Source organism: Rousettus aegyptiacus, unplaced genomic scaffold, assembly GCF_014176215.1.
Source record: "Rousettus aegyptiacus isolate mRouAeg1 unplaced genomic scaffold, mRouAeg1.p scaffold_m13_p_2, whole genome shotgun sequence".
NCBI lineage: Eukaryota > Metazoa > Chordata > Mammalia > Chiroptera > Pteropodidae > Rousettus > Rousettus aegyptiacus.
The window spans coordinates 6,083,928-6,110,029 of NW_023416295.1; the positions used below are offsets into that span (position 1 = coordinate 6,083,928).

The 26,102-nt window shown below is 42.7% G+C and overlaps 1 protein-coding gene, 1 long non-coding RNA gene, 1 other non-coding gene and 1 pseudogene across 13 annotated transcripts in view; 2 read left to right on the forward strand and 2 right to left on the reverse strand.

Moving 5' to 3' along the window:
• The first annotated feature begins 620 nt into the window (after window positions 1-620).
• LOC107504968 lies at window positions 621-25,853 on the forward strand. Of its 3 annotated transcripts, none has more exons than XR_004955582.1 (5): window positions 621-737; window positions 1,047-1,366; window positions 9,364-9,442; window positions 10,344-10,499; window positions 23,475-25,853. It is a non-coding gene; the product is annotated as an uncharacterized LOC107504968 (long non-coding RNA). The 3 variants fall into 3 exon arrangements; XR_004955583.1 differs by having other exon boundaries at window positions 1,047-1,207; XR_004955584.1 differs by lacking the exons at window positions 621-737; window positions 1,047-1,366 and adding an exon at window positions 6,091-8,775.
• Window positions 9,563-9,680, forward strand: LOC118614145 (annotated as a pseudogene).
• LOC118614464 lies at window positions 12,042-12,143 on the reverse strand. The gene has a single exon (XR_004956064.1). It is a non-coding gene; the product is annotated as a U6 spliceosomal RNA (small nuclear RNA).
• Window positions 15,240-26,102, reverse strand: part of SP100 (SP100 nuclear antigen) — a 75,493-nt gene continuing 64,630 nt past the window's right edge. For 7 of the 9 annotated variants that reach the window (XM_016134678.2, XM_016134682.2, XM_016134680.2 and 4 more), the window contains 8 exons: window positions 25,562-25,600; window positions 23,203-23,244; window positions 23,060-23,113; window positions 19,019-19,134; window positions 17,331-17,451; window positions 16,975-17,046; window positions 16,298-16,441; window positions 15,240-15,523 (listed from right to left, as the gene is read on the reverse strand). In XM_016134678.2, coding sequence (XP_015990164.2) covers window positions 15,401-15,523; window positions 16,298-16,441; window positions 16,975-17,046; window positions 17,331-17,451; window positions 19,019-19,134; window positions 23,060-23,113; window positions 23,203-23,244; window positions 25,562-25,600 — 711 coding nt within the window. In that variant the 3' untranslated portion in view covers window positions 15,240-15,400. The remainder of the gene's footprint in view (window positions 15,524-16,297; window positions 16,442-16,974; window positions 17,047-17,330; window positions 17,452-19,018; window positions 19,135-23,059; window positions 23,114-23,202; window positions 23,245-25,561; window positions 25,601-26,102) is intronic. The other 2 variants (XM_036236150.1, XM_016134679.2) reach the window with 1 other exon arrangement.

A 26,102-nucleotide genomic window follows, 5' to 3' on the forward strand; every position in this document is an offset into this window, starting at 1 on the left:
TGCCGGGGAGAAACATCTTAAAGATTTCTTCATTCCTTCGGACTTAAGCTTTCAGATTTGGGACATGAAGTTCTTTCATTTGTGGGGCCGCTTTCCTCCTCCCAACGCAGGGGAAACGCGCCCCGTTGCACCTACTCTCAACGCTCGGGTGCCCCGGGCGGATGCTCTATGCAGATATTATTTCCTGAAGCCCCTTCCATGATGCCATCTTGGTTCTGGTTGTCGGTCTGACAAGGACCACCCCGTCCCCTGTAGGACCCCCCTCCTGAGCACATGAAGCGTTTGATTCTGTCTGTCAACCGCACATTTCACAGAGCCAGCTCCCTCTGGGGGTGGGGGGGGAGGGCTCTCTTCATGTCACCTCTGGTCCTCCACCACGCATCACCTCCAGCACAACAGTCAGACGCTGTGCACCAACACCTGCCAGAAACCCCCTGAGGGGTGGGTGGGGGGGGGTGGACCACGCCCTCCCCATGACCGGGACCACGTACAACAGCCCGCCTCACATCTCCCCTTCCAATACGGTGGTCTGCCGTGGTTACACTCACCTCCGTACCCAGGTTTTTCTTCTCCGTTCAAGCCACCGTTGAGTCCATTTGCAGGAAGTACCCACAGGATGGAGAATGTGTAGCTCAAGGCAGCGGAAGCCAGCAGGCTCTGCTCCGGGGCAGGCTGTCCAGGTGGGCACCCAGGCGCCATCTGCCTCGTCTGCAGCGTCGCACACCCTTGGCTCCGAGGTGAGTCCGCTCACCTTGGAGGGATCCGCAGGGCGGGGGACGCCGGGGCCCAACGGAGGTCGCAGAGACCTAGGAAGATGGACAGTTCAGAAAGTGGGCGGAAAGAGTCGGAGACACAGGGCTCCCTCACAATTTGGATGAAATCTTCTCTGTCTAGGTCATAAATCCATTTTTGGGCATAGAGACTGCCAGCAGGAAAACCATCTCAGACACCAATTTCTTATGTAATTTCACCCTTATTTAGAGAAAAATGATGGCACTTCAAAACTTGATTTTGAGGGTTTTTTTTTTTGTTGTTGTTGTTGTTAGAAGTCGAGAAGAGAGTTCTATTTTTTCCCCCAAGAAGGACAACCGGTTGAAATGAGGGGAAAAAGGAACAAGATATTTAAGAGGAGCATGCAATAGCAACATTCTGCCACCAGAGGGCAATGTAGACTTCTGGAGAACCTAGAGACACAGAAAGCTGTAAGGTAAAATGTAAATTTAAAATGAAGTTTCACTGGCTAAAATTAGAATGAAAAGTAACCCTGGTAGTAGAGTCTTTCTTTCCATTGTGCTCTGTGTGCTTTGGATGAGAACTGACGCCTGCCGAAGGCCCGAGCCGGTTCCGGGAGGACCCCTGGCATCAGGTTGCTGATTGCGGTGGTGGTCTGTGGGGCGGGGGTGAGGGAAAAGAGGGAGGCCCTCGAAGGAGCCGGGACCGCAGCTATTTCCTCACTGGGTCAAAAACATGTTCAAGCTTCAATAATGGGAATGGCTTTAGTGGGGCGTCTTGGCTAACCTCAGCCCCACAAGGCGGAGGCTGCTTTGGGAAAGGGACTGGGTCCCCAGCCAGCTGAAATGATGCCAGCAACTGACTTCCAGTAAACGCTTGTGCAAGAAGCGGAGGGCCCGCCCCGTCTCTCACCCGAGCTGACCTTTCGTGTTGCCCAAGCGCTGTGCCGCGGCCTTAGCGGTTCAGCGGATCCATATTTCTGTCCTTAAGCCAGGGTCTTGGGAAGGGATTGGATCAGATGGGGATTCCTTCCTCTGGGGAAGAGCGAGGAGCAAGGGACAGGAAGTCCTCTTCATCCTGAATTTCTTCCCTTTGTTTTTTGTGAAACCTAACAGCCTAACTAGTTCACCCCAGGGTGCGGCTGAATCTAGGGGTGAGGGGTAGGGGTGGGGAGGAGCAGAATCCTGGAAGGCCTGCTTCGGGCTGACATCAAGTGCTTTTTTTTTTTTTTTTTGCTATCCCTTCTTTGTACACAGTTTAAACCAGCAGAAGTAAGAAGCTCAGATGTGCCTCTGAAAAGTTCCTGATATTTGTTGTGACACGAGTTATCCACAAGAGTCTCACTCTGAGAATCTGCCTCCCATCCCATTTACTTTTCTGCCCCCAATTATGCTCGGCTCTCGCTTCCTGGCTTTTCCAGGAAGCACCACCTGACAGCCTAGTGGGAATGATGAACACAAAGCTCCAAATTCAAATCATAGAGCCCTCTTCCATTATTTTAAAACTTGTGGGAAGATATATATATGTATATGTATATACATATTTATCGTTTTAATCATTTGTAAGTGAAGAATTCAATGTCACGTTATTGCATAACCATCACCACCATTTATTAAGAAAACATTTTCGTCACTCCCAACATAAACTCTGTACCCATTAAAAGATAACTTACCCCCGACCCCCACCCCATCCCTGCCTCCAGTCCCTGGTCATCTATCTACTACTTTCTCTGTCTATGAATTTGCTTATTCTAAGTAACTCACGGAAGTGGAATCATACACTTGTCCTGTGTCAGGCTTGTTTCACTTAGCATAATGTATTCAAAGTCCATTCAGGTGGTGACATACAACAAAAATTTAACACCTTCTCTTGGCTGAAGAATGGTTCACCCCACATTACATTTATCATTCATATGCTGATGGGTACGAGTTGTTTCCACTTTTTGGCCATTGTAGATAATGCTGCTGCAAACGCTGGTACACAAATATCTGTTTGCATCTCTGCTTTCTTTTGGCTAGATGTTTAGGAGTGGAATCGCTGGGTCACTTGGTTTAATGTTTAGTTTTTTGAGGAGCTACCGAGCTGTCTTCCACAGCGGCTGTACTGCTTTACATTCCCGACAGCAGTGCTTGAGGGCTCCGAATTCTCCACATCGTCACCAATGCTTCTTACTTTCTGCATGTGGTTTAAAAAAAAAATGTTTTAATTTTTATTATAGCCGCCCTCGTAGGAACGACGTGACGGCTCCTTGTGGTTTCGATTTACAGCTCCGTAATGACTGCTGACTTCGAGCACCTTTTCATGTGCTTACCGATCATTTGTACATCTTCGGAGAAATGTCTGCTTACATCCTCTGCCCATTTTTAAATCGAGTCGTTTGTGGATTTGTTGTTGGTTTTGAACTTCGGAAGTTCTTTATATATTCTGAATGTTAATCCCTATCAGGTATATGAACTGCAAATATTTCTCCTGTTTTGTAGATTGTCTTTTCACTTTCTCTATAGTGTCTTTTGATGCACAAAAGCTCTTAATTTTGATGAAGTCCAAGTTATCTAAGTTTTCTTTTGCTGCCTGTGCTTTTGGTGTCATATCTGTGAAATTGCTGCTGACTCTAGGTTGTGAAGATTTCTCCCAATATTATCTTCTAGGGGCTTTATAGTTTTGCCTCTTAATGTTATACCTGTGATCTATTTTAAGTTAATTTTTGTATATTGGGTAAGGTATGGGTCCAAATTTATTCTTTTGTGCGTGGATATCCAGTTTCCACAGCATCATTTGTTGAAAAGACTATCCTTTTGCCATTGAATGGTTTTGGTAACCTTGTTGAAAATGGACTGTGTGTATGTGTGTGTGTGTGTGTGTGTGTGTGTGTGTGTTTATTTCTGGTCTTTGTACTCTATTTCATGGATCTATATTTCCGTCCTTTTGCTAGTGCCATACTGTTTTAATTACTGTAGCATTGTACAACATTTCAAAGTTGGAAAGGGCAAGTCTTCTAACTTTCTTCTTCTTTTTCAAGATTATTTTGGCTATTCAGAATCCCTTGCAATTTCATATAAATTTGAGGATCAGCTTTTCCGTTTTCTGTGAAAAAGGCTGTTGGAATTTTGACAACAAGCGATGACTCTGTAGAGTGCTTTGGGTAGTGCTGACATCTTAACAATGTAAATCTTCCTGTTCATGAACATGGGATGTCTTTACATTTACCTAGGCCCTCTTTAATTTTTTTCAGCAATGTTTTGTAGTTTGTTTTCAGCATAAAGTCTTTTAGTTCTTTGGCTAGATTTATTCCTAAGTATTTATTTCTTTTAGACGCTATCTTAATTTTGCCTTCTTAATAATATGTGTATATATATATATATATATATATATATATATATATATATATATATATAGAAGACTATCTCTGTGCCAAAGATCAACTAGAGGAGAAAGCTTAAGTTCTTTTCAGGTCTTTTCTGAACCTGCATCTGTCTCTGGGCACGTGCGGTGGCTTTCTAAATTGCCCTGTGTACACGGTTGCCTTTGAATGTCCTAATCTTAAATGTCTGGCTTCCAAAAGAGGAGAAAAGGAAAAAGAAAAACAAAAAACAAATAAAACTAGATGCAACTCTTTTAAATCCCAGGAGGCCACCTCAGCCCGTGGGGTTGCAACAAGGCTGCCCGCCTTGGCTCCTGCACCTCTGAGATGAAAAGCCGGGATCGGCGATCGGAGCGCAGAGTCCTGATGCTTGGAGGACTAGTTCCTTCTTGCCCACCCTGGCTCCAGCAAGCCACACCAGGAATGCGGGCTCGGCTGCCTGCCACTGGGCTGGGGGGTAGGGGGTGGGTGGGTAATCATTACAGCATCAGAGGCTGAAATTAGCCAAAACTAGCCACAATTTACCAGTCAAGCTCTCTCCTGGAAGCTACAAGCATTCAGATAGGCTCCGGGGTTCTAACATTGTGACATCAGACGGTTTCTGCTAGTACAGTTGTTGTCTAAGTGGAGGGACAGATTCCTGGTGCTTCCTACTCTGCCGTTTTCCGTGATGTTCCCTCCCGTCCTTAAGGCTTGGATGTGTAAAATCTTCTGTTCCATTCGCCCTTTGAGCCTTGTGCTCTGGCACACCGATGGTGAGTCGGGGTTGGACGTGTCTAGAGAGGCAGTTTCATTTATAATAGGCACCCCTCCAAGTAAAGACTGTAGCTTTGTGCCTCACTTGGTTTTTGTGGGAATTCATGGGGGCCACACAATAACACAGAATAACACCATTTAGGTGCTTGATTCCAGAGCCACTTAAGAGAGAAATAAGAAGTCATGTAGTTGGAGATCATAACCTCTGTTTAATTACTAATCAAAACTGGACTGGGGGGACATGGCTTAGAGATGTGACCATAATGGGTGTCTTCATACGGGGCACCTGCCCTAGCCAGGCAAGGCCTGCTCTTGCAATTCTATACCTGAAGCATCAGTCTAGAGGCTTCACCTCATTCCTTTCTGCCCTGTGGCTGGCTCCAGAGGGATGGGAGGGAAGAAACCACACTTCATAGCCCATGTTCCCTCTCTAGAAACATCTAAGAACTTGTTTCTCACAGGGAGGAGGAAGGTATCACGCCGATTGATGTCCCCCCTCCTGGAGGAAGACATCAGGTGTTGGGAACGAACGTTCCACCAAAAGTGCTTAGGCTCCTGCTCTTTGCTTCCAATTCTCATCCACAGGACGAAGCCCGGGCTCTTTTCCCTTCAGCCACAGTGGCCACTGCTGCCGCCGCTGCCTCCTGCTGTTGAATTTCACGGACCAGGGCACCTACTCCTCTGAGTGATAAACCCCAGGTCTCAGCCCAGACTCACCCCTCAGCACAGAACCCTGAACCGAAGCTACTTTGGGCAAAGCTTACAAAGACAGTTACCAGTGGTCATGTCTGCTGGCCCCTGCCTTCCCCCAGCTGCAAATCTTCCTCTGCTTCTGGGTGTTCCAAGCCTTGAATAAACTACAGTGTCTCTTTGGGGGAAGAAATGCCCCGTGCCAGTCCCCTCCCTGCAGCCGTGAAAAGGCCTGTTATCACGTTCTTCCTTCAAGTCGTCCCAGCAGGATTTTTCCGAGTTCAACCTGCCTCCTAGGTTAGTTCTCCCATCGTCTCCTGCATGGGGCTCTGATGGGATCACAGCATCGTTTTTCTTTCTCGCTTTTTGTATTTTGACCACTAGGCCAAAACCTAGTTCTTAAACCGATCTCTTTTTATTTCTTCTAAAGCCTTATCCTTCACATACTGAATTCTGAGGGTTCAAGTGTACGACACAACAATTCCACATTTGTATTCATTGTGAAGTGATCGCCGTGTATCCTCTGTCACCATACAAAGGTACACGTTTTTTTTTTTTTTCCTGTGATAAGAACTTTTAAGATTGACTTTCTTAGCAAATTTCCAATTTGCGATACAACATTCTTGACTATAGTCACCGTACTTTGCATCACGTTCCTGTGACTTATTTATTTTAAACTGGAAGTGTGTACCTCTTGATGCCCTTCTCTCATTTCCCCCACCCGCAACCCCCTCCCCTCTGGCAGACACCAATCTGTTCTGCGTATCTATGAGACTGGTGTATTTTGTGTAATCTATAATCAGTCTAAGTGGAATTGGCAACAGGTGCGATTGCATTTACAAGGCATTTGGCACCATAATAATTTAAGTGTAGATTTGCATCATTTGCATCAGGAGATTCTAGTTATACGGAATGCAAAGGATACTATTATCAATCCAAAAGACTTAGCTAAAGATTTATTAGATAGTTTGCAAGGGTTTAATCCTTTGAATATGCTGAAACATACTTTTTGGATTTTGGCTGGAATTATATGCTTACTAGTTGTATTCTTTTGTGCTTTTTCAGTCGGCTGCCGAATCCTCCAATGACAAATAGCCCAGTCTCATGTGACATTGCATGCTCTGCGGCTTAATAAGAAAAAGGAAGGGGGAGATGTGGAGAGTGGCTTGTAAACTGATGGTGTCCTTGCAATCTGTGAGGCCAACCAAGGGTTGCCTCACCGTAACAAACCCTCCTAGGAATGGGGAAGTACAAATTGTTGTGAGTGAGGGGAACAAGAACAGCGTGGTGTTGCTTCATCTGAGATAGGGAAATATGCTCATAGCTACCAGCAGAGTGAATGACTAAAGATCATAGCTGGGTGTGGGTTGGGTGGTTGTGCAGAGGATAATCTTATCTTAGCCGGTAACTGTGTGCTCTGATGTAGAAGCGGCTTGCAAAAATAACACGGCATCACTGCCCATCACCAGTGGACAGTGGTCCTCCTGATCCAACCTTTTTCACTCTCTCTTTCTTTTCAGCATCTCCCCCTGTTCCCGCTCAGGTAGCAAACAGGCTGCGCTGGACGTGGCAGTTTTGTTTGCTCGTTTGTTTTGTTTTCTTAGATTCCGCCTACAAGTGAAATCACACAGTCTTTGCCTTTCCCTGTCTGGCTTATTTCACTTAGCATAACACCCTCCAGGTCCATCCATGCCTTTACCATGGCGATATTTCATCCTTTCTTATGGCTGAGTCGTTCTGGGGAACAAATAAAAATGCCCTCTTTCTTTGAGCTGAGTACTCCCAACATAGATCGTTTAATTTCCTTAGCACTGAGGTTTGTGTTAATTCTACTGAGGTTTCCTGTACCTAAACCCAAAGTCCAATAAATCTCGTAGAGCTTCAGGATCCTCATTCTCGTCTGTCTGTTTGCTAGCCAAGCATCACATGGCTGGGGCTGTCACAATCATCAGCTTTCTGCAACTTGCCACCAGAGTCTAGTCTCTTCCACTGGTGGAATATGGTTTTGTCAAAGGAGGGAGGAAGAGGGGGGTTGAGACAAACTTCCCCTTTACTGTTTGAACCTAGGTGGAGTCCCAAAGACTGTAAAGACTAGATGAATAGAAGTTGAGACAGTTAACATTAAATGTCCACCAGCTTAAACAGCCCAAAGACAAAAGGATGCAATATTTTTCACTGTAGGACCTGCGGACCATCACATCAGAGCCACAGTCCCACCTGGATCTCTCATGTCCTGGTTTGAGTCCATGTTCTGCTCTCCTTTTCTTTTCAGTCCAATTTCTATTTAACTTTAACTTATAATTTTTCAGATATTAAAAACATCACTTAAAATCCTTTGCTGAGTGATGGCAGAGTATGAATGAAAAAAATCGTTGTCTGGAAATGTAGATATAGCTGGATGTTAGCCGTGTTTATCTTGCTTTATAAGATCTAGATCGTCTTCATTCTTATGCCCTTGAGCCATCCCATGCGAAGTGTTCTTGACATCCTCAACTCTTTGCCTAGAAATCTCCTTAACTAGGTCACTGAGTTCGTTAGGTGTATTTCCTACGTCTCCACATTAGCGCAAGTGAGTTTCATAAAACTTTCCACTGCTACATAACGAGAGTGTCCATTCCTCTGGCTTCCGGTGACACTTTTCTCACTGCCCTGTAAGTCCCACTGACAGCTCCCTGGGGACCTGTAGGTTTTCACCCACTGCTTGGTCCCAAGCCGATGTCACGTGGTTTATGTTTTTGTTACAACTTCAATATCTGTTCTAGTTATACTACTGTGAAAAAAATCACCCAAAATGCAGGGATTTAAAATTTTTAAAAAATCATTTATTTTGCTCATTATCTGCCCTCTGGGAGAGCTCAGAGGGGGTGGTGGCGTGACTGGAGCCAGAGGATTCTACTCCCAGCATGACTCCAAATCTACTTCTGGTCTGGCCTCTGTGCTCAGTCTCTTGAAACGTGGGCTAAATTTTAACATGGGGAAAAAATCAATTTTAGATTGGTTTGGATTCTAGTTTATACCATTATATACTTTTTCCAGTATCCAAAACATAAGTGAAATAATGCACGCAGAGCTGTTGTCAACCCATGGTCTTTGGCACCATCCCGGGCAGCGTGGCAGTGAAGGGCAGCCTTCCTTTCCGTTCCAACTCGCCCTGATGAAGGCAGCCGCAGAGCCACATTGTCGTCCGGATTGCTGTCACCGTCTGGGCAGGACTCGAGATTGACCGGCTCTATGAGGTCAGTCTTGCCTGGAACCTCCCCAGGTTCCTGGACCTGTTCCCGCAGGAAGGTGTCCAAAAACAGATCCCTGCAGAGGGGCCCTGCCTGAGACATTCCTTCTCTTGCATTCATGGTGGTGGTGGTGGCACTGGTGACCATGTCTGGCACACTTGAGCCAAGAAGCATATTGGCTGCCTCTGGTTGAATTTTATTGAAACTATATTGGATCTATAGATCAATTGGAGAGAATCGACACCTTAATATTTAGTCTTCCATCCATAAACATGGTATAACTTTCCATTTATTTTGGCTTTAAAAGATTCTCTCAGCAAATGCTTTGTGATTTTCAGTCTAGTGTCCTTGTACATCTTTTGTTAGATTTGTCTTTTTTTTTCTTTGATGGTTTTGAAGTTTTTAGAAATGGTATTATTTTTTATTTTTATTTCAACTTGTTTTCTGCAAGTATGTAGAAATACAGTTGACTTTTGCATATTGACCTTGAATCCAGTTGCTTTGCTAAATTACTAATTAATTCTAATAGTTTGGCTATAAATATTTTTATAAATACACAAACAAACAATGGCCGTTCTATTTCTTCTCTTTTAGGTTTATTTTTAAAATTCATTTTCATAGCCTTCTCACATTGGCTAGAATTTCCAGTGAACATGAAATAGAAACGGCGACAGTGAGTATCTTTGTCTTGCTCTTAAATCGAGTTGGAAAGTACTTAATATTTCACCTTTAAATATGACCTTAGCCATAGTTTTTCCTATATATACTTTATTGGATTTAAAAAGTTACTTTCGTCTATGGCCGTGCCACTCTGAACAAGCCCAATTCCATCTGATCTCAGAAGCTAAGCAGGGTCGGGCCTGGCTAGTATTTGGATGGGAGACCACCTAGGAAGACCAGGTCTATAGACATAAAAAAAGTATTAATAAGGGATTGTAAACCAACAAGGTCCTTGCAATCTGTGAAGTCAACCAAGGGTTGCCTCACATAAAAAAAAAAGAATTACTTCCTATATTTAGTTTTCTGAGAGTTAAAAAAAAAAGGGAACAGATGTTGAATTTTACCAAGTGCTTTTTTTTTTTTTGATCTATTGTGATTATTGTAGGGTTTCCTCCTTTGTTTTTTTTTAATGTGGTGATATAGATTTCTTGATTTTGAAATGTTAAAAATCTTAAGACAAGTCCCAGTTAGTCAATGATATATTATTCTTTTTATCTGTTGCTGGATTTGATTTGCTAGTGTTCTGGAGGAGATTTTCCATCTATGTTTATGGGAGATATTGACCTGTACTTTTCATTTTTGTAACATCTTGTCAGGTTTTGTATCAGGGTTACGGTGTCCTCCTATAGCACGTTGGGAGTGTGTGTTCCTTTTGTCTTCATTTATTGACAGAATTGTGTAAGATTGGTTAATATCTTTCCTTAAATGTATATTTTGAAGAATTCACAAGTGAAGTTATCTAGACCTGGCCTAGAATTTTTTTTTTTTTTTTTTTTTTTTTTTTTTTTTTTTTGTGGTGTGGGCATCTCGAAATCTTAACATTTCTTTTCTCATTGTGTTTTTTTTTTCTTTAGGATGTTTCCAATATTGCAGAACAAGGAGACAATTTCCTGTGAAATCTTGAATCACTTCCAGGAAAATAAGGTGGAGACAGCAAAGGCAATAACAAAGCCGTTGCCTTTCTCTGAGGCCTCAGAGATCGCTCCTTCATCGCCGAAGAAATATGTGATGTAAATTAAGTTTATTATGTCTCCCCATGACAATTCAGCCACACATTAATTTATATTTGGTATACTGGATCCAAAGTTAGTCTATCGCGAACTGGCTGATAGCTGTTGATACTTTTCCCGGGAAGACTCTTTTAAGTTAGTTAATCATCCGAAAAGATCGAGGGTGACAGGGCAAGTGGACATCACTAAAGGCATTTTTTTTTTATTATGTTGACATTGGTTGACAAAATCCAGGAAGTTTCAGGTGTACAATTCAACAGAAGGCACGTATATATTGTGTTGTGTGTTCACAGCCCATAATTAGATTTCTTTCTGTAACCAAATATTTGACATTGTTTACCCCATCTACCTCCCTGCTCCCGGTAACCACTAGTCTATTGTCCATGTCCCTGAGTCTCTGTTTGTTTGTCCTGCTCATTTGTTACATTTAGATTTATATCCCACATATAAATGATATCATGTGGTTTTCAACTTTTTCTGTCTGGCTTATTTCACTTAGCATGATTCTCTCGAGGTCCATTCATATTGTCAAAAATGACAGTATTTCATCTCTTCTTATGGCTGAGTAATATTCCATTGTATATATATACCACAGCATCTTTATCTGATCATCTATCGTAGGACACTTTGGTTGCTTCCATGTCCTGGCCACTGTGAATAAGGCTGCTATGAACATTGGTGTGCAAATATCTTTTCGGATATATGTTTTCAAGTCTTTAGGGGCAAATACCCAGTAGATAGATTGCTGGATCGTATGGTAGATCAATTTTTAGTTTTTTGAGGAATCTCCATACTGTTTTCCATGGTGGTTGTACCAATCTGCAGTCCCACCAGCAGTGTATGAGGGTTCGTTTTTCTCTGCATCCTCTCCAATACTTGTTATTACTTTTCCTGTTGATAGCCATTCTCACAGGTGTGAGGTGGTATCTCATTGTGGTTTTGCTTTGCATTTCCCTAATAACTAGTGATGCTGAACATTTTTTCATATGTTTGTTGGCCATTTTTATTTCTTCTTGGGAAAAGCGTCTGTTCAGGTCCTCTGCCCATTTTTTAATTGGCTTGTTTTTGTTATTGTTGTTATTGAGTTGTATGAGTTCTTTGTACATTTTGGACATTAGGCCCTTATTGGAGGCGTTGCTTGCAAATATATTTTCCCATTTGGATGGTTGTCTCCTTACCTTGTTGACAGTTTCTTTTGCTGTGCAGAAGTTTTTTAGTTTGATGCATTCCCATTCATTTATTTTTGCTTTTGCTTCCCTTGTCTTTGAGGGCAAATTCATAAAATCCTCTTTAAGTCCAAGGTTCACGAGGTAATTTTTTCAATTTTTATTTGTTATTATTTATCTTTAATGTTTCTGGGTGACCATGGAGATGGCAGGAGACCGTCTAGGTAGTGCTGCCACTTGAGCGAGCTGGGATCTGGTGGGACACTGGGAGAGCCTCAGTGCAAATACAGGGCGGGTTTCTTGGGAGACCATTCCTAACCCCACCATTTCTTTTTTTTTTAATCACCACTGGGTGTGAGGAGGCTAGGTCACTGCACAAAATATGGAACGCTTCACGAATTTGTGTGTCATCCTTGCAGAGGGGCCATGCTAACCTCTGTATCATTCCAGTTTTGGTATATTGCTGCTGAAGCAAGCACCAAGGTCCATGAGTTCAGTTCCTGTGTTTTTGTCTATGTTATTTATTGTTTCAGGTCTTATATTCAGGTCCTTAATCCATTTTGAGTTAATTTTGGTGTGTGGTGATAGTCAAGTTTCATTCTTTTGCAGGTGGCTTTCAAGTTTTTCCAGCACCATTTATTGAAGAGACTTTCCTTTATCCACTATATGTTTTCAGCACTTTTATTGAAAATTATTTGCCCATATAAACATAGAATTTCTTCTGGACTCTCGATTCTGTTCCACTGGTCTGTATGTCTATTTTTCTGCCAGTACCATGCTGTTTAGTGGAGGGGATATCCTCTAGGCTCGTATGGGTAACACAGCCATGGTCATGTTTTCTGGTCTCATGTAATATATCTGCTTTGACATTTCTACCTTCCTAAACCTTCTGACTCCTTCTTTGATATGTTGAGGCATTTGGGGGCATTTGCACCTCATTTACTAAATACCATCTTTTTGTCCAAATTTCAAGGAGCCAACTCAGTCATAGATAGAACTGTTACAAGCGCCCTTGCAGTACCTTATGCTCTGATTCATAGGAGAGGGCTTCCATGTCGATGAGATCTCCATTATCCAATCTTATATTCTACTCTTTCTGGTCTAACTCTCTAAAAACCCACTCCTACAAATGTTATCTGTTGTTTCCAATATTTATAAGCCAGGTCTTGCTAGGTTATGCTGTGGCATTAACCCTCAGGTCCACCAGCTTCCACAGCAGGTTTACTTCCTGCTTACTCAAAGCTCACAGGAGATCTGGGGGCCCCTCTGGGGTGGCAGTAAATACATGTACCAGGCTGTGTCAATCTTCCAGCTCATCTCAAAACAAGGCCTCAATAATCAACGTAGCAGGAGAGAGGGTATAATGGAGAATTTTTATGGCTCTTCTATGAATTAGTTTGCAAGTGACACATGCCACCTCTAATCATAGCCCATTGGTGAGTGTATTAGACATTTGGCCCTGCCTAATGCAAGGGAATGGAAAATTTAGGGATGTGCACGTAATATCTGGTGAATATTACTGTCTCTGCCACAAATAATAAGTGATAGACCAGAAAAGTGATTCTTAGGTAATGATGCAACCAGTAAAGCCACTTTACTGAATCCTCCTAACCCAGCGAAGCAAATAAAAAAAGTTAAAAAGGAAAAAATAGGTCAAAATTTAAACAGCCACTCTAAATGAAAAAATACAATTTTATTAGGAGGCAAAGGCTTGAAATAGGATATGCTGTAGGAGGGCGTCAGGGCTAAAATATTTTTCTTGGTCTGCGATGGAATTTACCAGGTTTTCTAGATAACCATGGTCCTAGAACTTTTACTTTCTGGCAGGATCCCTGAACATTTTACTTGTTCAGGAGACCATCCCCCTAAATAATTTGTCAATTATAATGATAAACTTTAAAAACTAGATCTACCATGAGATCAAAGCTGCATTTATTACCTAAACCCCTTCTGTTAGATAGGTTATTATGGCATTTCAGGCCTCTAGAATTTGCCGAGGGCCCCTGCTCAATAATCCTTTAAGGATGTGGGAATTTTCCTTTTTCTAGAGCATCGTTAACTTGGAAAATAGACACTGGTCACTTTCAGAAGGGTGAGGAAACATGTCAACTTTGGTTATTATGGCCTCCATTTGTCTCAGTTTCCATCAACTAGCTGAGCAGACAACTTGGGTTGTTGTCTTTTGCTTGAATTAATGTGCTAAATACAGAATCCCTGCACATGTAGCCACAATGACACATTCCTGTGTCTTAGATATGACTTCAAGTGCTTTACATACATAAATTGATTTAACCTTTAACATTTTCTACTCCAATAACCAAATTTCATTATTGAATGTTGAAATGGCATATTGGATACTCAACTTTGGAGCCAGCTGGAGACAATAATATCTGAGGTTGAAGTACTTCCCAGAATGGTGTAGTGTGTGCTCTGAACCAGCTACCAATATATGGTACTCTTTTTTCTATAACCAGGATATTTTGGGTCTGGGAACCTGTCAAGCAAGGCTGACTGATTTGGCTGGTAAAGAAATTATGGACTCTTTTCATATTCAGATAGTTTATCACTTAGACAACAAAGGAAGAAGAGAAGATGCCAGCCTCTCACATCCTCTGTGCCACAGGGTTGTATGAAGACAAAAGGGGATGTGGATGGCAAACGGTGTAACATGAGTGAGCGTACACAGTCATGTTGCAGCTAGGCAATTTTATAGCCTGTAGCTGTACCCTCAACAAAGGGGCAGAAGGCCTCATACCTCATCGGAAATTGGAATGCAAGGAGCGAATGTCACGATAGCCTCTGCAAGATAAGGCTGTGAGTTAATGGGGAAATTGACTTCCAGCAGCTACTCACAAGCCTCCTATGCTCTCTTGTTCTGGAAGGATCAGAGAGCATCCTGCCAAAACTTAAATCAGGCACATTTAAGTCTTGCCCATGTGGGCTATGTGGAGGCATGCAAGTTCACCAGGATGCCACGGCAGAGGCGTTCTTCAATAGAATCAATAGTCAGCATTCATATATTGGCTAGGTGGAAAACCAGAGGAGAAAAGGAGCCATTAGGGAGATCTTTTATAAACCATATAAATGTCTAACCAATGTAGTGTATACTCAAAGCTAATAAAAACAAACAAAAAAAGAAATTGTCAGAGGTCTTAGTGCTGAAGTGAGAAATGATCCATTAGTTGCACCAATTATGATTTTATGAATTGAAAATTCCCGATGCCATGGGGGAAAAGGCAAAAAAGGATGCTATCCAGTATTCAGTTTTGTAAGCAGAGACCAGTAGCTTTATCAAAATATATAAACAGTTGCTTTCTATAACAAGCAATAATCAATAATAAAATGTAATGGGAAAAAGATCACTTTCATAATAACAAGAAAAAGTATAAAATACCTGAGAGAAAAAAAAGAAATGAGTGAGTCCTATGTGGGGAGGAGAAAAGAACAGAAAATATCACTTAAGAATCTAATGAATAATTCAAATAAATGAATCCATATAATGTGATCCTATTCAGAAAGACGGAATATTTTCTATTGTAAATTTCACCCCCCCCCAAATTGCTCAATAAGAGAATTTGACAAGGCAATTTTAAATTTTATTTAGAAAAATAAATGAATGATAACAAACAAACAAACAAAAAAGCATGATATGTTTGCACAAGCAGAAGGATCAGCGAGGACACGTGTGTTGTGTTCTTTGTAAGGCTTCTAAGGGGGAGATAGAAAAGGGCTGTATTACAAAACAATGGGCTCAGACCGACAGCTAGCTGCTCCCACTGATTGAATTGCAAAAATCTCCCGGAAATGAGTTTCAAATGTCTCCTCGACTTGAAGTCCAAGGTCGATAAAGTTTACGTCCTGAGAAAGCAAAACAAAAGCAATAATAGCCATTGCCAATAAGCTCAGACTCTCAAAGTTTCAGATAACCGGACTTCATTCTAGGCTACCCCAAACGTTAAGTGAGAATTGATTCAGTGAGAATAGCTTATCTTCCCTGAGAGCTCGATCATTTCTCTTTATCGGAAGACAGAGAATCAAAAATAGTACGATATTGCAAGTCTAGGTTTTCAATCAGAAATTCATTGATCAATTTTATTTGAAAAAATTCTGGTTATTTGAGTTTTAAACACAGTACATATTACTTTTAACAATATGGTAGTACTGAAATGTCTATGGCAAATTCACTGTGCTTCCCTTTTTCCTTCTTTCTCACTCTTTGAAGCAATCCTTGTTAACTTTTTGATACAGTTCTAAGGAATTCTGATGTGAAGAAATCCAAAATTTTGAAATTTGAGAAATTTGATTTGGAATTTCCCTTTAGAGAAGAGAATCATTAAATGCACTTGTTTCCTATGGAAGGGACTATGTCTGCAGTCTGCTGTTCTCTGTGGAGAAAACCAGTTATCTAGGCATGAGCAGACTCTGAGGTCCTAAGGTGATGTCTGCGATGACACTTCTGGTTTGTTAGTATTTTCCCCTCTGTAGACTGCAGGGCGTTTAGGATGCTTCCAGAATTTTTACTCATGTGGGCTCGCAGCATGACGAGGAAAGCTGTAGCATTTACCTGATACAAGAAGATGAAAGGCAGAGCGAATCAATCAAAGAAGAAGGGAGGCAAGGAGTGCCACTTACTTTGTAAATTGCCTTGTGGTTCAGAAAGATGAGGCGCATGTTCCCCACAAAATACTTCACTCGGCAGTACAACTTCTTAATCAGCTGTTTCTTGATTTTGTCTAACCACATGGGCTTCTTCGGGGCCTGAGATAGATTTGTGTCCTGTTGACAAAAGTACCAAAGAGTAGACTGTTAATAGGATTCCAAGTCTACTTTCCGTAGGGCCTCACAGCTATGGCCTGAGTGTTTGTGTCTGCTCCACCCCCCAATCCATATGGTGAAACCCTGACCTCCAATGTGATGGTGTTAGAAGGTGGGCCCTTGGGAGATAGTTAGGCCATGGGGGTGGAGCCCTCATGAATGGGATTAGTGCCCTTATTAAGGGCATCTCAGAGAATCCTCCCCCTCTGTTCTCACCATCTGGGGACACAATACAAAGTTGGCCATCTGCAAACTGGAGGAGGGCTCGCACCAGAATCTGACCATACTGGCAACTAGGTCTTGGACTTCCAGCCTCTGTTGTTGAAGTCACTCAGTATGTGGCATTTTGTTGTTATAACAGCTTAAGCTGCTAAGAGCTGACTAAGCTGACCAGATATCCATCAATAAGGCAAAGATAATGGCAACTAGTACTTGTTTGATTTATATCACAAATTTTATAAATGCCAAATTGGGATTTTGTTGCTGTTACTTACGTAACATGGTTTTGAAGCAAAAATGAAGCTTTGTGGACAGCTATAGACCTTCAAGAGGAGGAACTCACATTTCTACAAAAGAGAAAGGAGATCTTCAGTGGAAGTGCTTGGAGAGAGTGAACTCTTATGCATGCTGAGAGGAAACACACAACTCCCAAACCCGCGAACTCTGAAACACACATGGGATGAGTATTTCCTTTGCAATATTATGAATTTTGGTTTTAGGTCATGTGATCAAAGCATAGCAAGGGATAGCAGCCTGCCTTTGGGCACCATTCCTCCAGCCCCCTCTGAATACTGCTTCATCTCACAACTAACTAGAAAGCAGCAGGCTTCAGGATCACATTTCAACTCACCAACTGTTCCTCAGACACCATCTGCCTCTCCAGGACCTCAGATTCCTGATACCATGCTTGACTTTCTGGGTGACGTTTCTGAATAACTTTTATCTGGCAGAAGATACAACTCCATGGGCTCCTGAGAAGCAGGACGTAAAGTGAGCAAGGGCAAGTTCTCTGTGAAGCAGCCACTGTGTCTACAGCTGTTAAAGTCCTCTATTCAAGAATGACCAATGTTTTCCACTTTGTATCCAACTTCTCTCTTGGAGGCCTCTCTGTACTAGCACCCCATTTGGGCTCAATTGCCAAAGACACCCCTCCCGTCAGTAGTGGTAGCAGGGCTGACAGTCTGTTGAGGTGCCATGGTGGGTGATGGACTCTTATTCACCTCAAAACTTGGGGTGCCCATCTGAGTCACTGTGAGCATGGTAATGGGCCTTGTCCATCAGATCAAGTGTTGAACACTAGTACTGTAAGCACTGGAGTCCAGGGCCTTGAGGAACCATCAGGTCATAGGAAATGTCAGGAAACCAGCGCTTGCCTCTCAATTTTGCTGAATAAGCACATAGCACAAGCCATAGGCACCTTCCCCCTTGGCACTGCCATATCTATACCCAGGATCTATGCTGCTTTTTGGAAAGGAAATTTACCAAGAGAGTGTCATATATTTTCCATTTGCCCGTAGAGTCATTCTCCACTCCTCTCTATCAGGCTCTCCATGCTGGGAGGCCCTTGATAATCAGGTGGATATAATGATTCGTCTTAGAGATGTCATCTAGCCTCTCTCCTGGGCCACTCTAGTGCTCGCTCAAGAAGTCCATTACAGATTAAGATGTACAAATCGCCAGTTATAAAAAGTAGCAGGATGTAAAGTATAGCATAGGGAATATAGTCAGTAATATTGTAATAATTACGGATGGTGTGGGGGTGATCACTTTGTAAGGTAGATGAATGTCTAACCACTATGTCGTACACCTGCAACTAATATAATACCATATGTCTACTGTTATTGAAAAGAAAAGAAGCCCATTACAAAGTCTGTGGTGTAGGGACTACATGTGAGCTCAACAAAAAAGTGCGGATCTGTCTTCTGCCTCTGAGATCAGGTGGGTTATGTTAGATTCCTCTAATTGTGGAAGGCAATGCTCTGTCCCTATGAGGGCACACACCATCTTCTGCCCCCACCACCATTTGTAGAATCACTTTATCCATCTATGTTAGCCCGCATACCATCACCTCTGACCAAAGATACATTCTATGGCAAAAGAAATGTAGCAGTGGGTTGACACCCGTAGAATTCATAGGCCTTATCTTTAATTCATGTACCATGTGACCCAGGGGCAGCTGACTTGATAGACTATGGGAAGAATGGCCTTCTGAAGGCTCATTATGACCCCAGCTTTTCCAGCTTTGTGAAGTTCCCACGGAAGGTGGTATATGCTTTAAACTAGCAGCTAATGGTGGCATCACCCCACTCAGGTCTGGGAACCAAGTGGGGGAGGTGAGATGGGGGTGACTCCTCTTTTTTGTTATACTTCTCATTAATCTACTGCTGCCAGCACCATTAGGTAGCTCTGGGTCATATTTCTGGGTAATTAAGGACCCTGCTCTCTCTGCACCAAGACGCATACAACCAGAGACAGACTTTGCAGTCTGAGTGTGCATGATGAGAGGACCTATACCACAATAAGGAAGGGCTCACTGACCTGTCGGCATCTATTTGCTGGATGTGGCATTTCTCATGAAAGGACTTTGGACAAGTATCGCAGCAGTATAGCGTTCCTCCATTACGGCATACTTCACATATATTTGAGTTTTGTGGCTGGAAGGGAAAATAGTGCAGAAATAATTCAGTCAGCAAGACTCCAGAAAGTTGGCATGCTGGGACTCTAGAACACACAGCCTTTGCTCGTACCAAGGTGGCACTTGTAAATTTCTGCCCTCAAAATGTTAAGGAACGACAGTGAGCAGAGATTTCAGAAGACATTCTAGTCTGCGGGGAAGTTCAGGAGGAAGTGGCTGCATGTTAGATCAGGAAAGTTTTCCTTATGAAGACAGATTCTGACATTGAAAGGCAAACAACAACAAAAAAGGATGAATTAAAGATAATCTGAGCAATTTATTATTCTGCTGGCAAAATCTAGCTCAGGAATACGGTGTCTTATCTGGTTGTCTACATTGCATCATCAAAATGGACTCATCAAAGAGTAATTTACTGATAATTGAATATGATTGAATAAACTTCTGAGATATCACTGCACCCTATTTTCTCAGACATAAGTTCCCCATGAGTTGAAGGGCCTGGGAAGGCATTCTTAGATTATAGAGAGCCCCTGGGCCTGTGACAGTACCTCTGGATTGGAATAGCCCATAGACACAGATGACCAGTGGGGTGCTGGGGAGGATCGAGCTCCTCAGCTCTGGGAGCCTGGGGAAGATGCCCCATGACTCAGCTTGGCATATGAGGGGCAGAGGTGCCATCTCTGAATGGCCAGGGAATGTGGTAACAGCCACCATGGGACCTGTGTGTGATTTGGTGCCTTGTTGTCTATAAGGAAGGTGAAGGAGCCCACAAAATTGATTGATGCTAGATTTTCCACTAATCTTAATATGTGGGACCTTGAGCTAAATGAAATTTTATTTAGTGAAGTTAAAAACTTGACAGTGTTTGCATCTAAGTATTATACAATGAAAAAGCACAGGTTAAAAATGATAGAATTTATAAACCAAAATAAGAATTGGTCAAGAAATGAGCCCGTTGGTAGGCAAGAAAAATCACGTTTTCTTTTTTTTTTGGGGTGCTAACCTATATGACAATAACATGTAACTGTTATTACTACATACTAAAATTTCTATGTAGGAAGGTCATGCGTCTGTGATGGAGAAAAGCCCAGAAAGATTCGACTCCTCTCCTGGAGCCACCCGAGCAGAAAGATAGCATCAGTCTGAGAACTGTGTGCTGGGGAAATGTTTTGATCAGTGGGTAACAGCTCTAAACTTAGATGAAAATACCTCATGTACACCATGGGTTAGAAGGAGGAATTCAAATCCTTGTGTGACATATAAAATAATGCACAGACTTGGGGACTGGCCCACCCAGTGGTGGGTGGTTGGGATGCTGGTGGGTGGTGATGAAGAGGGAAGGTGACCGAGGGACCCCTTCCACCTCTTCCTTGTACGAACACTATGCTTTGTTCTGTGACACTCTACTCTCTTGGGGTTTGTCCTTAACATTCTGCCTCTATCTTTTCAGGTTCCTCACTTAGAATATTGGAATTCCTTGGGGCTTCATCCTATGACCCCTGGTTGACCACGACTACTGCCACGACCACATTGGCCACTACATTTATCCCCAGAATTTGAGATCTGTGTCTCTGATTTCCTTTCGAGCCCCAAACACCCACACACAACTTTTCATCATCTCCAGTTAGATGTCTTTCATCGTGTCTAAAACCCATCCTGATCCTGACCACATTCCTTATCTTCCTGTCTTGAATCTACGACCCTTTTAGTGCTCCCCATCCCACCGAGCACCCCGTCATTCACCCAGCAGCCTGGAAGTGAACACGGGTTCTTCCCTTTCCCCATCCCAGATAGCTAATCCATCATCGGTCTTGCTGATCCCAATTTTTAAATATCTCATCTCATTCTCAGTGCTTCTGTGAGATCCACTGCTGCAAAGATAGAAAGGCCCTAATCATAATACTATCTTATTAGCCAAAGAAAAATGGCCTGCTATTTGAGTTATAAGTCATAACAGTCAGAATATCATTTTTGGTGGGACTACATCAAACTAAAAAGCTTCTGCACAACAAAAGAAACCATAGACAAGGTAAAGAGACAACCATCTGAATGGGAAAATGTATTTACAAGCAACACCTCTGATAAGGGCCTAATATTCAAAATATACAAAGAACTCATATAACCCAATAACAACAAAAAACCAAATGATCCAATCAAAAATGGGCAGAGGACCTGAACAGACACTTCTCCCTAGAGGACATATAAATGGCTAACAAATATGTGAAAAGATGCTCATCATCGCTAGCTATCAGGGAAATGCAAATCTAAACCACAATGAGATACCATCTCATACCTGTTAAAATAGCTATAATCAACAGGACAAGTAATAACAAATGTTGGAGAGGATGCAGAGAAAAAGGAACCCTTATACACTGCTGGTGGGATTGCAAATTGGTATAGCCATTATGGAAAACAGTATGAAGTTTCCTCAAAAAACTGAGAATTGATCAATGATATGATCCAGCAATCTGTCTACTGGGTATCTATCCCAAAGACTTGAAAATATATATCTGAAAAGGTATTTGCACACCAATGTTCATAGTAGCATTATTCATAGTGGCCAGGACATGGGAGCAATCGAAGTGTCCTACAATAGGTGATTGACTAAAGAAGCTGTGGCACATATATACAATGAAATATTACTCAGCCATAAGAAGAGATGAAATACTGCCAGTTGTGACAACATGGATGGACCTCGAGATAATCATGCTAAGCAAAATAAGCCAGACAAAGTTGAAAATCACATGATATTACTTATATGTGGGGCATAAACCCAAAAGCAACAAATGAATAGGACAAACAAACAGAGACTCATGGACATGGACTATAGACTAGTAGTTACCAGAGGATAGGGGGAGGATGGAGGTGGACAGGATAAAGGGGGTCAAATACGTGGTGACAGAAAGAAATCTAACTGTGAGAGGTGAACACACAATGTCAGTATATATATGCCTTACTGTTAAAGCGTACAGCTGAAACATCGGATTTCATTAACCAATATCACCATAAAATAAATTAATTAATTAAAAAAAAAAGAATTTCATTCTTGGGCTCAGTGAGCTGAGATGAATTGGGAGATACTTCAATTTTCTTCATTTATAAATTCCATATAAGAAGAGGTACGAAAGTCACATATATGAGGAATTCTAAGCTGCAAGGTGCCTCTTGCTCATGGACTCCCTTTCCATAGGAAAGCTTGTGGAGTGACCTGTTAGGGACATCCTTAGGCACACCCCCTGGCATGGGGTCATGTAACTTTGTTTCATTTTTGTCATAGCAGATGAAACTCATGGACACTGACTACTCTTTTTAGGATGCTAGGTCAAGGTTGCTGAACGTTGGGTGCCAGTGGAATGAATTGGTTTCCTGTCAGTCTGGAACAATGACTGCCTCAGCTTCTATCTCCAGCCCAGGGCAGAGGGGCCATAGACAAATCACTCAGTGTGGTCCAAGATAGAATAACCCGAGAGGTAGCCATGTCACTGCCTGCCCCTCTGAGTGGCCTAGAACCCCCAGCCCATTAGTTATTCTCTTATGTTAGCCAATGATGTTGGGATGGGCTACGGGGGCTCCATATGGGATCCACTTGCTCTGAGTACGTTCCTCTGTAGGACTCATGCCAGGGTCCACACCTGGAACTCTCCAGCTTGGCCTGGCCTGTTCCTTCCGGCTGAAGCATGAAACCACCTTGGCTCTGCCTGTACCTCAGAGAGGATGTTCAGGATTTTCCTTTCCTTTGACAATGCTGCTCTCCTCTCAGAAGTGCCCCTCGCCCTTAGTCTGCAGGCCAGCCCTGCCCATTACCACCTCGAGCCCCATCTCTAGACACCCCAGTGGTACAGAACTCTGCTTCCCATGCTTCCCATGTGGAAATGGGAAGGTTTCCACTGAACAAACGGAAAGGATGCTTTTGTGCTGAGACACCCAACCCCAGAACCATCTACCTGGCATGGATGACGTCTGCTGTTCCCTTGCTCATCACACACAGCAACATGCTCCTTCGGGGAAAAGTGGCGATGACACAGATAATGTACTCAGGGAAAAGGCCGGGATTATTCTAGGGTTACAGGCGGGATTTAGTACTTACGTAAGGGTCAATAAAGTCATCGCTGCGAGACCCTGCTATTGTCTATAGAAAAGAGAAAAAGATTGTGTGACAATGTTGAATACAAGTTTTCATTAACCACACATTTGAGCAGACTTCTTTATGTAAAAGATTCATGCCACAGCCCTCCCTTAATTTTCATATCTGCTTTAACGGGTCTATATATCTAACTAGAAAATAATAAAACCATTAAATTATGTGTTAGTGATAGTTTGGTCCAATGCAAGTTCTATTCTGTGGCTCTCGATCTTAAGGCAGGTTCATGTAAAGCTGTGTGATGGGGGAGTCTGGCCCTGGTTTCTACAGATGAAGTTGGAGCTGCAATGAGAGAATCAGGCTGAGGACTCATCATCCACAGCCCCCAGTGACCACCAGGCCCAGGGTCCCGGATGCCATGCAAGTGTCCCTGTGAATGCACCCCTTTCTGCAGCTCTCCTGGGGCACAGCCCTAAAGATAAAAGGAGCACAAGGGCCCAGTGCTGCACCTCTTTTTCCTGAAGGTAAGCACTTCTTCTCTTTCTCCTGAATCCCAAGAACTTGCATTGATATTGGGAATCTGTGAAATTATTTGGCCTCCTGGAACAATGACTGCCTCAGTTGCTTGTGGCCAGAGAGGCCACAGACAAACCACCTATTGTGATCTGAGGTATAATAACTTGAGAGATGGCCATATCACTGCCTGCCTCGCTGAGCATCCTAGAACCCCACCCCCAACTCTCCATTAGTCATTCTCCCATGGTATGCAATGAAGTTGAGACAACCGTTTAGATCTGTCGTTTTGGCCTCCTTGCATTGCCATTGGCCAAGCCTATCATCTGGCTCTTAGCAGTTGCTCAGCAATTGTTTGTTGAATGGATACATAAGTGCACAAATAAATGAATACTGTCATCAGTTGGAAGAGGAGGTTTCTAGCTGCCAGTAAATGATCATCTTGGAATTTTATATCTTACTATCTTGGAGCAATTAGTCATCACTAGTGGGCTTAACAGGAAACTCAGCAGGAAAGCTGCCCTAAATGACAGACCCAAAGGGGTTGGAGAAGGAAGAGACCCTCAGGGGACCCCCATCTGAGAAGTGAGGTGGTCACACCTTACGAGCTATAAGTCCAGAGGGAACCAAGAAAAATGCCTGTGATGAAGGGCTAGGAGATGACCAACTCAACTGATTAACCCAGACTGACTTCCTAGGATGGGGTATAGATATTTGGTCTTAAATGGGTTGAATCATGTCCCTTTTCTTCAGAAAATCCAGTGGATGCAGAACCTATATTGAATTTCTAGCAGAAAGTCGATGGATCAGACAGCCCCAGAAACCATCTTTGTGAAGACTGCGACTTTCTGGCACGGCAGAGAGAGCCCAGGTCACCTCTGTCAGAGGAAAGCGGAAGTTCTTCCGCCTGCTGTCTTTGCCCCACAGGTCCTCTCTCACGCCCGGTCTCAGAGAGACTCCGTAAGGCACCAACTATCTCATGGGCTTCCCTGGAATTCTCTCAACATGGAAACCGGTGGTCTGTGAACCCCAGATCCTACTTCAAAGGAAAGAGGGAATTCATCTTGGTAGATGGAACGGAGGTCTGCAAAACCCGTCTGGTGAGGCCCTTTGGCCTTTCCACAAAGAGAAGATGTTCCGAGTCGGCAGCCTCTCCTACTGGGCACACCTGCCTCCCCATCACTCTATTCTCTAGGTGTTGTCCCACAAAGGAAATGGAATTTCCCTTGAAGAAGGGTCTCTTAGAGAAGGACTTCCTGTGTGTGCATGCGAGGGAGGGAAAGATATAAGGGAAGGGGTGAGAATGCAATTTTGGTTGTTTGCTGTTACATATGCATATAGCCATTCTAAGGGGGATTCTCCTCTACACTGGGTCAGCTCGAGGTACCATAGGATGTTTTTATGGGGACACTTTTGCTCTATTCTTATTTCATGAAAGCTAGAACCCAGAAAAACCAAGGATAAAACAGCGTTGCAAAGGCAATAGTCATTAAATGTATTGTTTTGTGCCTTTCAAAATCATGCTTACCCAAGTCCAGCCCCATCTTTTACGTTTTATTTTAACATAGTATGGCATTCTAATCTAAAACAAACATACAAGATCAGTTCTGTCTTATTATCTATTTTAAAGGATTATTCTCACCTTTATCTCAAATGTTTTAATACTCGAAGGAGTCCTGGCCTCATACATGTTAATGCTTGAAAGCAGCAAGTAAAAAAGCTCCATGATATAAAATCAAGTTTTATTAGAATTGGTTAATTTAGAAACTATCAAGTAAGGCCAGAGAGATGAAAAATCAACAATACGAGAGATGAGACATGTAGATGAGGCAGAAGGCCATCTGATAATTACCTTTTTTCTCGTTCTTGGTGGGTCTGTTAGATGTCCAGCCTGAAAGAGAAACGAGATTAACCTTATAATGGGTCTTTGTTTCTACTTTGTATTTTGGTACTTTTTCTACTTTTATAAGCTTGGTCTTTCCAACTGCCTTCCAGATTTGTCCCATTGTCGACAACACACATTCAAGGTGACTTCATGGACAATAACCTTTCTCTCCAAATCTGGAACATGCTGCTCTGTGTTATCCAGACTTCCCTTAAAAGCCAGCCTTAAAACTGCGTCCTCTCTTGCTCTCCTTATAAGTTTTGCCAAGTTTTTCTTTACACCTCTTCTACACCCATCGTTCCTTTTTATTGCCTCCAGTGCCCCTCTGTCTTGTGTATTTATATTTCATATATTATAGCTACTGCATTATCAGGCCATACCAGGCCTTGGGCACACAGGCCTGCTAGCTTCTCCTGTTGGGAAGACCAGCAGGAGAAGCTAGCAAGTAATGGGTAAGGGGCAATAAAGTGTGAACGATGCTCTCACAGAGTATTTTGGATTCCAGAGA